Source organism: Rhamphochromis longiceps, linkage group LG18, assembly GCF_057381845.1.
Source record: "Rhamphochromis longiceps isolate RC_006_pf linkage group LG18, R_longiceps_female_GT1.1, whole genome shotgun sequence".
Taxonomy (NCBI): Eukaryota; Metazoa; Chordata; class Actinopteri; order Cichliformes; family Cichlidae; genus Rhamphochromis; species Rhamphochromis longiceps.
The window spans coordinates 29221561-29235177 of record NC_140574.1 but is presented as its reverse complement, the minus strand read 5'-3'; the positions used below and the strand labels follow the sequence as shown (position 1 = coordinate 29235177).

At 42.0% G+C, this 13617-nt stretch overlaps 2 protein-coding genes across 4 annotated transcripts; both read left to right on the top strand.

Annotated features, from left to right (window-relative positions):
• The first annotated feature begins 5368 nt into the window (after positions 1-5368).
• On the top strand, positions 5369-10281 carry trim110 (tripartite motif containing 110). The gene is made up of 7 exons (XM_085388662.1): positions 5369-5870; positions 5953-6045; positions 6190-6423; positions 6838-6860; positions 7049-7194; positions 8622-8893; positions 9501-10281. The coding sequence occupies exons 1-7, from the start codon at positions 5382-5384 to the stop codon at positions 9768-9770; spliced, it is 1527 nt and encodes a 508-aa protein (XP_085244788.1). The 5' UTR covers positions 5369-5381; the 3' UTR covers positions 9771-10281.
• A 313-nt stretch (positions 10282-10594) lies between these two features.
• cbln12 (cerebellin 12) lies at positions 10595-13497 on the top strand. 3 transcript variants are annotated; one of them, XM_085388658.1, is made up of 4 exons: positions 10595-10909; positions 11923-12212; positions 12589-12708; positions 12789-13497. In XM_085388658.1, exons 1-4 carry the CDS (start codon positions 10879-10881, stop codon positions 12984-12986), a joined length of 639 nt encoding a protein of 212 aa, XP_085244784.1. In that variant the 5' UTR covers positions 10595-10878; the 3' UTR covers positions 12987-13497. The 3 variants fall into 3 exon arrangements, with proteins under 3 accessions (XP_085244784.1, XP_085244787.1, XP_085244785.1); XM_085388661.1 differs by having other exon boundaries at positions 11856-12212; XM_085388659.1 differs by having other exon boundaries at positions 11552-12212.
• The last annotated feature ends 120 nt before the right edge of the window (positions 13498-13617 follow it).

Genomic DNA, 13617 nt, shown 5'->3' with positions numbered 1-13617 from the left:
ATTAGACACAAGCAGGCATGGCAGGCCATGAAGCTTTCAGGCAGCGCATCTCACGTATTGTAGAGTGTGACGCCTGAGAAAATCCAAAAAAATCCCCCCAAAACATAAATGAGTTACCTGCAGAGTCAAAATCCTACTATTACACCAAGAAATTAACTAAATAGTAAGAGAAATATCCATAAAAGTCCAGTAAGTACAGCTGTGATATGATTTAGGTTTAAGTGACAAAACACAAGCTGAGGATCTGTTGTACAAACTTATAAAGAGGGTCCATTTATTTCATTGAATTACTCACCTGTGCATCCGTGGTTTATCTTTTTCAATGAAAACATACAAAGCATTTAATAAAAACTTAAATACAAAATGCATATTTGGAATTATGTTATGTGTTATTGTATGCATGTTTAGCTGTGGAGCAGGAATAAATTCTGGAAATCAAACTCAACAAAAGACCATACACGGTAGCTGTTAGTGGTCACAACGGAAGGGCAAAGTGAATATCTGCTGCATTTTCTTTCCTCCACTTGTCTACAGCTAGATATCATGTTGGTATTAAAAACACACACGAGGAGGATTAGATTATTAGTCAGTGTGATATATTATGATATATAATTTCTTCTTGTCTGTAATTGTCTGTACAACCAAATTCCCCCCTGTGGGACAATTAAATGATTATTCTATTCTATCTGTTCTAATGAAGCTCGTTAATGACAGTTCTCTGCTTTGTTGCAACCTCTGCTAGCGAAAGTCCACACCTGTACGGCTTACATTTTATAACAATGACAGTGCTGCACATGCTGCAAATATTTCATTTTTCTAGTTCAACATCTGCAGGCATTCACTGTTCCAGTGTCTTGAATGATACAAAGTTGAAAAATAGAAACATCAAATTTCATTTGCTTCACATTGCCTTGTGTTGCTCACATCACTTCCTGTTATCTAGATTGCATTATACCTTAGATTGTAAAGTGAGCGCAGTACTCAGTGTTAAGGGGAAGATATTTGTTTTTATTGTTGTTAGGGGCCCAATTGAGCACCGTCCTGACACCTTTACATTCATACCACTCTCCAAAAAGAAGGAAAATGGGACAATGGTGGTCTGACTGGATCTCGTAAATACCTACATGTCCTTACTCAAATAAAGGTAAAGAGACAGTGAGTGCTACTATGGTTCAGGGATTATGCTTGACTACTCTAACAACCTCATTCTGATCCTCTTGCCTTGTCGTTGAGACTTACAGTGGGGCAAAAAAGTATTTAGTCAGCCACCGATTGTGCAAGTTCCCCCACTTAAAATGATGACAGAGGTCAGTAATTTGCACCAGAGGTACACTTCAACTGTGAGAGACAGAATGTGAAAAAAAAATCCATGAATTCACATGGTAGGATTTGTAAAGAATTTATTCGTAAATCAGGGTGGAAAATAAGTATTTGGTCACCTCAAACAAGGAAAATCTCTGGCTCTCACAGACCTGTAACGTCTTCTGTAAGACGCTTTTCTGTCCCCCACTCGTTACCTGTATGAATGGCACCTGTTTGAACTCATCATCTGTATAAAAGACACCTGTCCACAGCCTCAAACAGTCAGACTCCAAACTCCACCATGGCCAAGACCAAAGAGCTTTCGAAGGACACCAGGAAAAGTATTGTAGACCTGCACCAGACTGGGAAGAGTGAATCTACAATAGGCAAGCAGCTTGGTGTGAAAAAATCAACTGTGGGAGCAATCATCAGAAAATGGAAGACATACAAGACCACTGATAATCTCCCACGATCTGGGGCTCCACGCAAGATCTCATCCCATGGGGTCAAAATGATCATGAGAACGGTGAGCAAAGATCCCAGAACCACACGGGGGGACCTGGTGAATGACCTGCAGAGAGCTGGGACCAAAGTAACAAAGGTCACCATCAGTAACACACTACAACGGCAGGGAATCAAATCCCGCAGTGCCAGACGTGTTCCGCTGCTGAAGCCAGTGCATGTCCAGGCCCGTCTGAAGTTTGCCAGAGAGCACATGGATGATACAGCAGAGGATTGGGAGAATGTCATGTGGTCAGATGAAACCAAAGTAGAACTTTTTGGTATAAACTCAACTCGTCGTGTTTGGAGGAAGAAGAATACTGAGTTGCATCCCAAGAACACCATACCTACTGTGAAGCATGGGGGTGGAAACATCATGCTATGGGGCTGTTTTTCTGCCAAGGGGACAGGACGACTGATCCGTGTTAAGGACAGAATGAATGGGGCCATGTATCGTGAGATTTTGAGCCAAAACCTCCTTCCATCAGTGAGAACTTTGAAGATGAAACGAGGCTGGGTCTTCCAACATGACAATGATCCAAAACACACCGCCCGGGCAACAAAGGAGTGGCTCCGTAAGAAGCATTTGAAAGTCCTGGAGTGGCCTAGCCAGTCTCCAGACCTCAACCCCATAGAAAATCTGTGGCGGGAGTTGAAAGTCCGTGTTGCTCGGCGACAGCCCCAAAACATCACTGCTCTCGAGAAGATCTGCATGGAGGAATGGGCCAAAATACCAGCTACTGTGTGTGCAAACCTGGTGAAGACCTATAGTAAACGTTTGACCTCTGTTATTGCCAACAAAGGTTATATTACAAAGTATTGAGTTGTATTTTTGTTATTGACCAAATACTTATTTTCCACCCTGATTTACGAATAAATTCTTTACAAATCCTACCATGTGGATTCATGGATTTTTTTTTCACATTCTGTCTCTCACAGTTGAAGTGTACCTCTGGTGCAAATTACTGACCTCTGTCATCATTTTAGGTGGGGGAACTTGCACAATCGGTGGCTGACTAAATACTTTTTTGCCCCACTGTACGTTAAAAAAGTGAGTTTTGGATGCACCATTTTACTCTTAAGAGTCTAGTGAATAAAGACCCCTTTATGATCCATCCATCCATCCATCCATCCATCCATCCTAACCACTTTTCCAGGGCGCTAAAAATTATCCTACCTGGCAGTGGATGAAAAGCAGGGTACACCCCAATGGGCCACCAGTCTATCACAAGGCTAACCCAATAGATAGACAACCATTCAGGCTCACATTCACACCTACAGCCAGTTTCAAACCACAAACCAGTGAAGGAAAAGTGTTTGCAGCCTGAGAGACACACTATCCATCCCGGCAACCAGCAGAGAACTCAGACTTATTAGAGGAGGTTTAAGGCCTCTGCTGCTCAGAACCTACTACATGCTGGATATCACTGAGGCCAGAATTTGTTTAAACCATGGGTCCAGAGAATAGTCGCAGTTATGGTAGCACCACATGGGCACGAGCATTATCACCCGTCTGATGGTTTTAAGACCCAAAACATCCTATGACTTTAGGAAACATTACTGATTGAAGAGTCCAGGATATTGTACATTCAAATTACTCATACTGTTAAGTCAGTTAATAAATAACAAAAGAGGTTTTTTTTGTTATTTATTAACTCTTAGCTTCATGCCTAATTCTATGAAGTTACATTGTCATTAAAAAAAACAATAACATTTGAATATTTCAGGAGCTAATTGGTGTTTCTTGAATGGATGTGGCAGGTCTTTGAAATTTTGAACCTTTATTATAATGAAAAAAATGGATGTCATCAGCTCTCGTAAGTTCACATTTCTTAGAGGTGTCTATTAAAGCATGAAAATTACAGTAAGACCTCAATACAGGATGCTTCCTCCAAATTTTTAGATTTTTCATCAGAGATGCCAGGAGAAAAATTGCAAAAATGTTCCCTTGACAAAAGTTCTGTGATTATTTGCTTTTCTGTGTGCAACCTTGTGCACCGCATCTTTGTGCCGAAATCCAACCCAATCCATTTCTATACTGAATATTCTGAAGGTCGTGTTTTTAATTGTAAAAAAGGCTTGGGGAAGAAAAGAAGAAAAAACCCCAAGGTCTTCTTTCTCATGTCTGTGCATGGAAATGTTGGCAGAAATAAAACAAAATTACTTTGTGTAAAGCTGAAGACCTGTGTTTAAGAGCAAATAACGCACATATATTTGTATTCCTTAAGACAAAAAGAAAAATTAAATATAGAGGTAAATACCTCGCCCTTCTGAGCTTGCTGCATATGTTGTTTGTTTTGTCCCCAGTATCACTGACTGAATGGTTCACGTTGATAGTTTTTGTGATGGGGAAATACAGTAGTATGCATGTGTGTTTCAACAAAAAAACCAAACCTCTGTTATAAGTTCACTGGCCCAACAAAGTCAGGTAAAGCTAAGCTTGCTGAAAGCTGCAGTCATGTTTCTGAATGACAAAAACAAACGTATGGAAAGCGTTGGACATGTGGGACACACATGGTGTAGGACAGCTAGAGAGGAAACGCTTTATGTGACGCTGACATGTTTTAAATTGTGCAGGGACATGATGTAAACTCTAACCCTAAACCTTGTATCTTCAGAGTTACCTAATCAATTTCCCTGCCCCACTCCCCCCACTTTTGCCCTTCCTCCCATCTCAGGATCAGCTGACCTCTCTGAGTGCAGTGAATCTGTTGGGATTAGCCTCCAATCGGCAGTCTGATCGCACACAACTCACGCACTCACAGATGGCTTTAGTCTGCAAACACTAAGAAGCTAACGGGTAAGGAATGACACTTCTGTGGCTTTTTTAGTAATTTCTAATGATACATAGTTGTTAGTTAAAGCATTAAAGTTTTGGGGGAAATACAGAAAAGAAGAGCACATGTAAAGGAAACTGAGCCAGCCATCTGTGTCAGATGATCTCCTGATCCCTCCACTGCAACAGCTTCAGTCTAAGTGCAGTTAATGCTCGTCTACAGTCAGTGTTACAACACCTTTGCTACTATTTTAAAGCAAAGGAACCACCATATATTACACCTGGGTTTATTAGATAATTGCTTTGTTTCATTTGATAATGTTTTAAATATCTGATAGTATATATTATTGTAAAGAAGAAGAAGAAGAAGAAGAAGAAGAAGAAGAAGGGTTTTTTTGGTATTCTATGTCATTTCTAGCACTTTTAGTTGTGCTGATATATTCCCTGACAAAAGTCGATGAGGCCTTTCTGATATTTTTGTACACTTTCAGCATGTTTTCTCAGTAAAACCGCTTACTTTGTGAAGTATCTATTCATAGAGCACAGTAGGCAAAAGCCCAGTAGACAGGATTACTGGTCTGAGTGCACAGTTGGAGTGAAACAAGCATTCCCAGCTTGTCACCATTCCAGCGCTGCCTGTGTGTGGTTCTGTCTTGTGTTAGTCTTTCTTATACATCACACAAACATGTTAGTCTGTACAGTTGTTGATATTTGTACGTTTTGTGTGTTTGCCGCTTAATCAATGTGCTTATTTGTTTTCGTCCTGTTGTATGAAACCAGTGTTTATAGTATCCTTGTCACGATGGCCTCCATGGATGAAGAGCTGACCTGCTCTGTGTGCCGAGACACCTTCAGCCAATCCCAGCCCCTGCCCTGTGGTCACAGCTTCTGTCCTGCCTGTGTCCGGGAGGCCTGGAGCAGCCAGGGTGAAGGAAAAGGTCGCTTCACCTGTCCCCAGTGTCAGGAGGAGCACGGCGAAGTGCTGTGCGACTGCTGCCCTCCCGAGGCAGAGAAAGGACAACCGCCATTGGCAGTTAAGACCTGCCTGAGGTGTGAAGTGTCGCTGTGTGCCGAACATCTCCGGCCTCATCTTGAGAGACCGGTGTTTAGCACCCACCTTTTGGTGGATCCGCTGGGCGATCTGTCCCAGCGAAGGTGCCCGGCGCACACAGAACTGTTCCGCTACTACTGTGCTGATGAGAGAGTGTACGTGTGTGGCGACTGTCTGCTGGAAGGAGGCCACGCTCAGCACAAAGTGAAAGCACTGAGGCACGTGGAGGATGATCTGAAGGTGTGCTGGATGGATAATCAATTAATGTATGTTTTTATGTTAACGTGTGGTTGCTGTAATACCTACTGGGTGATTTTTGCAGGTCATCCTTCAGACACTGCTTATAAAAGCAGAGGAAAAACTGAAAGATGGAGAGCGAATCCTCAAAGAGCGTGAGAACATCGATTCCACCATGGTAGTGAGTACACATATTTATCTGTGCAAAGGAAATCTAATGACTCATAAAGCTGTTCGTACCAAAATCACAAGTCATGTGGTTTGATTGTGTCTCAATCACTGATCTGCCAGCAATCCAGTATTCTGTCCTCATTGGTTCCAGGATTCTCTGAGGCAGGACGATGCCCAGGTGGAGCAGCTGGGCTCAGACCTGCAGGTCCAGGTCAACAAGCTGGTGGTGGCACTGAGAGACATCACCAAGAAGGAGAGGCAGCAGGTCATGGATCGTGTGCATGAAGACTGCTCCAAAGTGAGGGACCACATGCACCACACCCTAAGAATCCAGCACTATCTGGCCTTACTGCTGTCAGAGACAGACCCTTTCCTGCTCATCTGGGTGAGAGTAGCATTAAGTTTTTCCAGAACTAGGTCATGCAAACGAAACTAAATTATAGCTTAAGACAGGACGCACCAGTTTCCAGTAACGATCCAGTCCAATCTCTGATTGGGAGATTAACTGTTGTACGACTGCAGAATATCATTTTTAGCCAAGGAAATCCACCACTGTAGTCCTGACTGGAATATGCTGCAATACCCTACACATATACACAGTGGCCAGAGAGTGAAGCTTTACAGCAGATCACACATTTAGCATGGCTACATATTAGGGCGATTTGAAAATGCAAAAATGTAGAAATGTAGGAATTTATAGAAAAAAAATCTACCTGAGCACATTCACATTCACACAGACAGCTGCTTTTCATTCTGTTGGTGCATTTTTCTCAGCTGTCCTTGACTTTTCTTTTCGCAGGCCTTTCAGTCAGATGACACAAAGTAAGTCCAGAACAAACCAGTCAGACTGAATTAGGACTCGTCCTGAGCTGTGTTATGTTGACGTGTGTTTGGGTTGTCATGTTAGGGAGTGTTATTACAGTGGAAGCTCGAGAGAAAAGAGAGACAGAGAAACAATGAAAAACACAAAATAATAAAGGCGTTATTTCATTTGTGCTTTTGATTTGTAGGTTATTAGCTGAGCTGAACAGTCCACTTTACATCCCTGATCCCATCAGCGCAGACAGGAAGCACATTCTGGAGGACATCGAGCGCAAGTACCGCGAGTTCATCACTGCTACCCTCCGCTGTCTCAGTGACCTCAAGAGGGAACTCTGTGAGTGGAATGAATGTGTGACACTTACCTGCCCCGCTAATGATTTTAACGGAATAGCTAGACATTTTGGGGAATGAAGCTTGTTAGCTTTCTTGTTGAACCTCAGAACTTAACCCACATGTCAGAGGTGCTCTGTTAGACTGAGATCTGGTGACTGTAGAGGCCATTTGAATTCCAGTGTAATGTTCAAGAAACCAGTTTGAGATGATCTGAGTTCTGAGTGACATGGTACATCATCCTGCTGTAAGCAGACATCATAAATTACATGGCATTTAAATAATGCTCAGTTGGTCTTAAGGTGAGGCTCCAGAGTGCAGTCATTTACATATTCAATTTAGAAGTGAAAGGTCAGCTAGATAGATAGATAGATAGATAGATAGATAGATAGATAGATAGATAGATAGATAGATAGATAGATAGATAGATAGATAGATAGATAGATAGATAGATAGATAGATAGATAGATAGATAGATAGATAGATAGATAGATAGATAGATAGATAGATAGATAGGACCAATGGCACCTTTGGTATGATGGGCTGTAAGCAGTCTTCTATGTATGTAACTATGTAACACCTCTGTAGTCAACGACCTGATTTTTCTTGACATTGTTTGGAGTTCATGTTTGATAAAACCTAAAGAATGTGTTTGTGGGTTTTCATTAACACGTAGATGTCATTAGCAAATATTTCTCAGTTGGTTTCTATGGTTCACTGGAGGACACACTTGCCGACACTCAGAGACTGACAGCTTGAGCAAACAAAACAAAAGCTTTAATAAGATGCTGCTGGTAACTTACAAGAGTCTACGCAAATTCAAAAGCAGCAGACATCAAAATCCCAAATAAGGACACAAAATCTAAGCTGGCACTAAAAACAGGAAGACAAACATAGTGATCAACAAAGGCGGGGAACAGAGGAGCACAGACAAATACAAAGGTAGAGACATGAAGCTGAATACACCAGCAATCTGTTTAACAAACTCTGAGTCTAACGCTGACCTCTAATCCCAAGAAGAGAAACTCAGTTTTGAGTCCAGAATAGCAAATCAGAGTCAGTTCAACTCTAAATATGTTTGCCTTGAGCTAAATAAAGAAAGCATCATCAATGGAGTTAAAACCATGATGAACCATCTATGAATGTGTTGAATAAATAGGAGATGATGTTTATGTTAAAAAGCACGAGTTTAATGACCTGAATTATGCATATACATGTTTGTAACGTTTAAGTTTAAATATATTTATTCAGATGTAACGCAGTGGGGACAAAATGAAGGTGACAGCAATTGAGGATGTAGGTGTGGCTCAAAAGCATATATTTATAAATCTCTGTTTTGCATTTTAAAAGTTCTGTTTTGCTCCATAGAAATGGGCGAACAAGTTTAAGTACTACGAGGAAAGTAACTAAAATTTATCTCTCTCCTTGCAGTAACCAGTCCCTTGAGTCTGGACACAAACACAGCTCATCCTCTGTTGAGCATCTCGGATGACCTGCGCTCAGTTACACGAGTTAAAAACCGCCTGCCTTGCGCTGCTCATCCCGAACGTTTCGACCACTGGCCGCAGGTCCTCACCGTCCAGACCTTCTCCTCTGGGACTCACTACTGGGAGCTGGAAGCCGAGGGATTCTGGGATGTGGGCATCTGCTACCGAAGTATTGGACGGAAGGGCAAAGAAGGCAATGCATTTGGGAACAACAAGGTACAAGTGTGCCGCAGAGCCAGAGTGGTTAATCACACTCGTTCCAGTGTTAGATTTTGTGTTTTCTTTGATAACTAATAGAATGAGCAGGAGCCTCTGTTTGATGCCTGTCCCTGACATCTCTCAGTCTGTTTGGCATCAGTGAAAAAGATTTTTTCCTTCGAACATCTCATCATTCATTCAGTCAGAGTGAAACAGTAAATTTGGCCTTGAAAAAAAGTGAACCTTCTTTCTATTTTCCTCTGGTGCACTAAAGCAGTTCAACAATTGTATTCCAGTTCTATTCTTTCCTAGTCTATTCTTTTGTGTACATTTAATTTTATGTTTAGGTTTTTTACTAAAATCACTGCCCTGATTTAACCGTCAATGATCGAAGCACATTTTGCAGAAGGATGAGAACATTTACAGTGATACCTTCCTTGTCAACCACATGCAATTTAAGATATAGCCAATACTTCCTTGGAACGCTGCAGTGATTTTTGCTCAACTTAAAATATATATCAGTTACTAAAATTATCGCCAGATCAATTTCCCCCACATCAGTAATTGTTTGATAGTAAAGTTTCAGCTGAAATGAAAACATCTTCCTTGATTAAACCCCTTGTAGGTTTCATGGAGCTTGACACAGCAGCACGATAAAAAGCTAGCCGCCTGGCACAACCGCAGGAAGACCCGCCTCACATACCAAATGACTGGGAACCGCGTTGCTGTAGCCGTGGACTACAGCTCAGGCACCATCACCTACTCAGAGGTGGGACCGTCTAACAACCTGATCCACCTCCACACTTTCTCCACCACCTTTACTCAGCCGGTGTGCCTGGGCTTTGGACTCTACAAAGCTGAGCTCAACAGTCGGATCACTATTGTTAAAGTCTGATGTGATGAAGAGGACAGCTAGGAGGATGATGATGATGAACTCTGTGCTGTTTTGGCCATTCCAAAATAAAGTGCTGTTGTTTTTTCCCCGTCTGTGTAACTTACGCAAACCTCTGTTGGAGTCTTTGCCATGAGCTGCTGTTTCTCTGCTTCCTGCTCTAAAACAGAGCTTTAGCTCTTCCTCACCAAAGAGACAAAACTGTGTCTTCTAAAGCTGCGATCAGCTGGCATGTGAAAACATTTCCAGAAGACACCCAAAGGGAATTTGATACTTCCCTAAACACTAGATGGAAAGGCTCATTTTAAAGGGGACCAATTATGTTCATTTCCAGTGTTGGGCAAGTTACTTTGAAAAAGTAATTAATTATAGTTACTAGTTACTTCAAAAAAGTAACTGAGTTAAAATATTCTAAAAGTAATTAGTTACTTTAGTTACATTGTTCAGCACCTTGATTCCACAGCAATTAGAAATAAGGATGGCCTTTGTTTATAAAGTAATGTAGTTATAGAAAAGCTGGAAATTTGTTTGGCTGATATTAATATGATAAACTTGAACTTTTTTCTCACTCCAGCCTTTCTTAAACATCTCTGAAGCTCTACCTCTGTTTTGGGATTTCCTGTCTGTATCTAGGAGTGTCTAGACATTAAGTGCATGATCAAAGAAAAGCACAAAAGCAGCATCTTTATGGATCAAACGGTGCTGCGGATCGAGGAATCCAGCTCTATTTACCACATGCATAAAGACCTGGAAATAAATCTCGCTGTCTTGAAGATGGCGAAGGATCTTTTGATTCTTGTGAGGAGATCAATGTTTTGTTTGGGAATTACAGGGGGGGAAGGGGAGAAAACTGCCACTCACTTGCTAACTTTGCTCTTTGAAGCTGCTCACACTTATTTATCTTTTATATTACTGTAAACGTGAGTGGGCGGATGCAGCATAAAGGGTGAGAACGAAGCAGATGGAAAGGAGGGAGAGAGAGAGAGAGAAGGGAAAGAACAGGGAGATAGACAGAGAGATCAGAGCAGTCTCTATCTTGGTTGTGATCAGCCATGCTGTGAATTAATGTGACAGAGGAGCGGGACAACAAGGATATTTCAGTCCTTCAGATATGGAATACACGATCCTTTGCATGGGAACAGGTGATCCTCTGTTTATTACTTTTATTATTCTCACAATCTCATAATTTTGTAGTCAGATCATGTTTAGTCACTGTTGATGAATAACACAATGAATTGTGTAATTCCTTGAATGAGGAAGCATGATGCATTTGTCTCTGAATAACTTTGTTGAAGCTTAGAAGGAAATGTTTTCACCCTGTTGCTGATTTTGCACAGATAAATGGATGATATTTAAAAAATGCTACACTTTGAAATGGCATTGGAGGCGTGGGGGGGGGGAGGGGGCTTTGCATTTTACTCATTTCAGTGAGCTGAACCAACAGAAAGTCTTTCGAACCTGCAGAGAAGATGAATGTGTGTACGTGCGGCTACAGCGTGTGTGAGTGTGCGCAACAAGAGGCACAAGTGGGAGAAACAGCGAGCGTGTGTGGCAGACAGATGGTCACTCAGTAGAGTTGTTCCCCATCTCTCTCTCTCTGATTCCCTTCTGGGTCCTACATCCTCCCCCTTGTCACCTCTCCAAAGTCTTACCTCATCTTTTTTTTCCCCTCTCTTCCACACCTTTTCCGTCCTCGTCTTCATCCGTTAAGCCCGGACTTGGATCTTCACTCACCGTGCCGCCCCTTATCTTTTCTCTGTCTCTCCCTCTCTTCCCCTCCTCAGCTACATCTCTGCTTATTTTTTGCTGACGACATCAACTTGAAAATATCAAGTGATTTTTTTCTGAGTGTCATTCTGGACCCTGTTGACACAGCACAAAGGACACTGAAGAGATTTGGGGATTTGTCTGGGGGTCAAAAAGGGGGAAACTCGAAAGAAAAGACTGACAGATATGACCAGCAAACCAATCTGAGTCAAAACTGCCTGGAAAACATAGACTAAATTAAAAAAACAAACAGGTTTTCTTTCTCTTTCTGTTCTGATATAGAGTGTTTCTTTAGCCGTAGCATGTTTATTTATTTTGCAGATTGCCCAGAGTGACTATTGTCCTTAGAAATTAGAGATATTTGACTTAAAAAAAAATAAAATCTCAGGTTCAGTCATGCACCTCGGGTCAGTCCACCCTGACATCCTGCTCCTCCTGGGCATGCTCCTGTTGTGGGGACCTTTGGGATCCAGGGGCCAGAATGACACAGAGCCCATCATCCTTGAGGGGAAATGTTTGGTAGTGTGTGACTCCACGCCTTCGTCCGAGCCCGCCGGAAACGCCCTGGGCATGTCGGTGCGCTCTGGCTCGGGTCGGGTGGCCTTCTCTGCCAGCCGCCAGACCAACCACGAGCCGACAGACATGAGCAACCGCACCATGATCATCTACTTTGATAATGTGAGTTATCAGATATCTATGTTTATTATGCCCATTTGTAGCATACTGTGGCAAATTGTGACAGGTTTATTTTTTACAGTACAGAATGGGCAAACACACAAAAGGCTCTGTGCTATCATTTTGTAGTCAGGTGTCTTCTCCCATTGGGTGTGATAATGAGCTGATTGCTAAACTTTTGAACTTGTAGTGAAGCCACATAATGAAAACATGGTTGGATTATGCTGCACAAGCTGCATGTCCATGGACATTTTAGAGGGAGGGAGGGATGTATTAAAATAGGTCTCAGTAGTTTGGAAGTAAGCAATCTGAACAGACGAAAAGAATGACCCATGTCGTGACTTTATCATCCCCCGTCTTTTTCCTGCTGTCTGTTCAGATTTTGGTTAACGTGGGCACTCATTTTGACCAAGAAAGTAGTGTGTTCCTGGCACCAAGGAGGGGGGTGTACAGCTTCAACTTCCATGTGGTGAAGGCCTACAATAGACAAACTATTCAGGTACGCCCACTCAACTCTGTGACTCATAGCTGTGGTTCCAGTGGATCACTCTCTTAATCTCGCTGGTTCCCATCTCTTAGGTTAGCCTGATGGTGAACGGCTGGCCAATGATTTCGGCATTCGCCGGGGACCAGGACGTGACCAGAGAAGCCGCCACCAATGCCGGCCTGGTGATTATGGAGAAGGGCGACAAGGCCTACCTCAGACTGGAGAGAGGCAACCTGATGGGAGGCTGGAAGTACTCCACATTCTCAGGCTTCCTGGTTTTCCCCTTGTGAGAAAGATAGAGGGTTGAAGCGCCGCAAAGTGAGAATGATTGAGAGAAAAAAGGGGAAGAGGTGGTGGGAGAAAAGAAAGGCTTCAATCTGTAACCTTATATAGTGCATGAAAAGATGGCTTTTATGCAAAAATGAGATGATTGTTCAAATGGACCAAAAAGAAAATGAGAGTAGATGGCAAACATAATTTCTCTGAGGAATTCATTTGCTCTGTTTTGTTTGGTTTTTTTTTTTTTATGTCTAAATGCTTGTTATAGGAGATACTTTGTGGCAAAATTCTAAAGTAGCCATTTAAAACATGGGCTTCTGTGCTAGAGTACCTAAAAGCTTCTGTTCTTAAGTGTTTCAACACTGCTGTGCTCCACATGCCATCCTGTCTATGTTTAAAAAATCTCTTTATTCTAGTGTGCTGTATGACTGCTGTTCCTCTATATGCCTGTTAGTATAATATAACAAATGTTTATTTACAAAGAAATTTCTATCAAAGACCAAATAAAATAGTCTAAATCTGGCTCAGTATTTCACTTTGAGTATGCGAGCGAGATTGATTTCAGACAATATCTGATGAATCACCAAGACCGCGACTGTTTAATCTGCTTATACAAGGCAGTATTTCTCATCCCTTCCATTG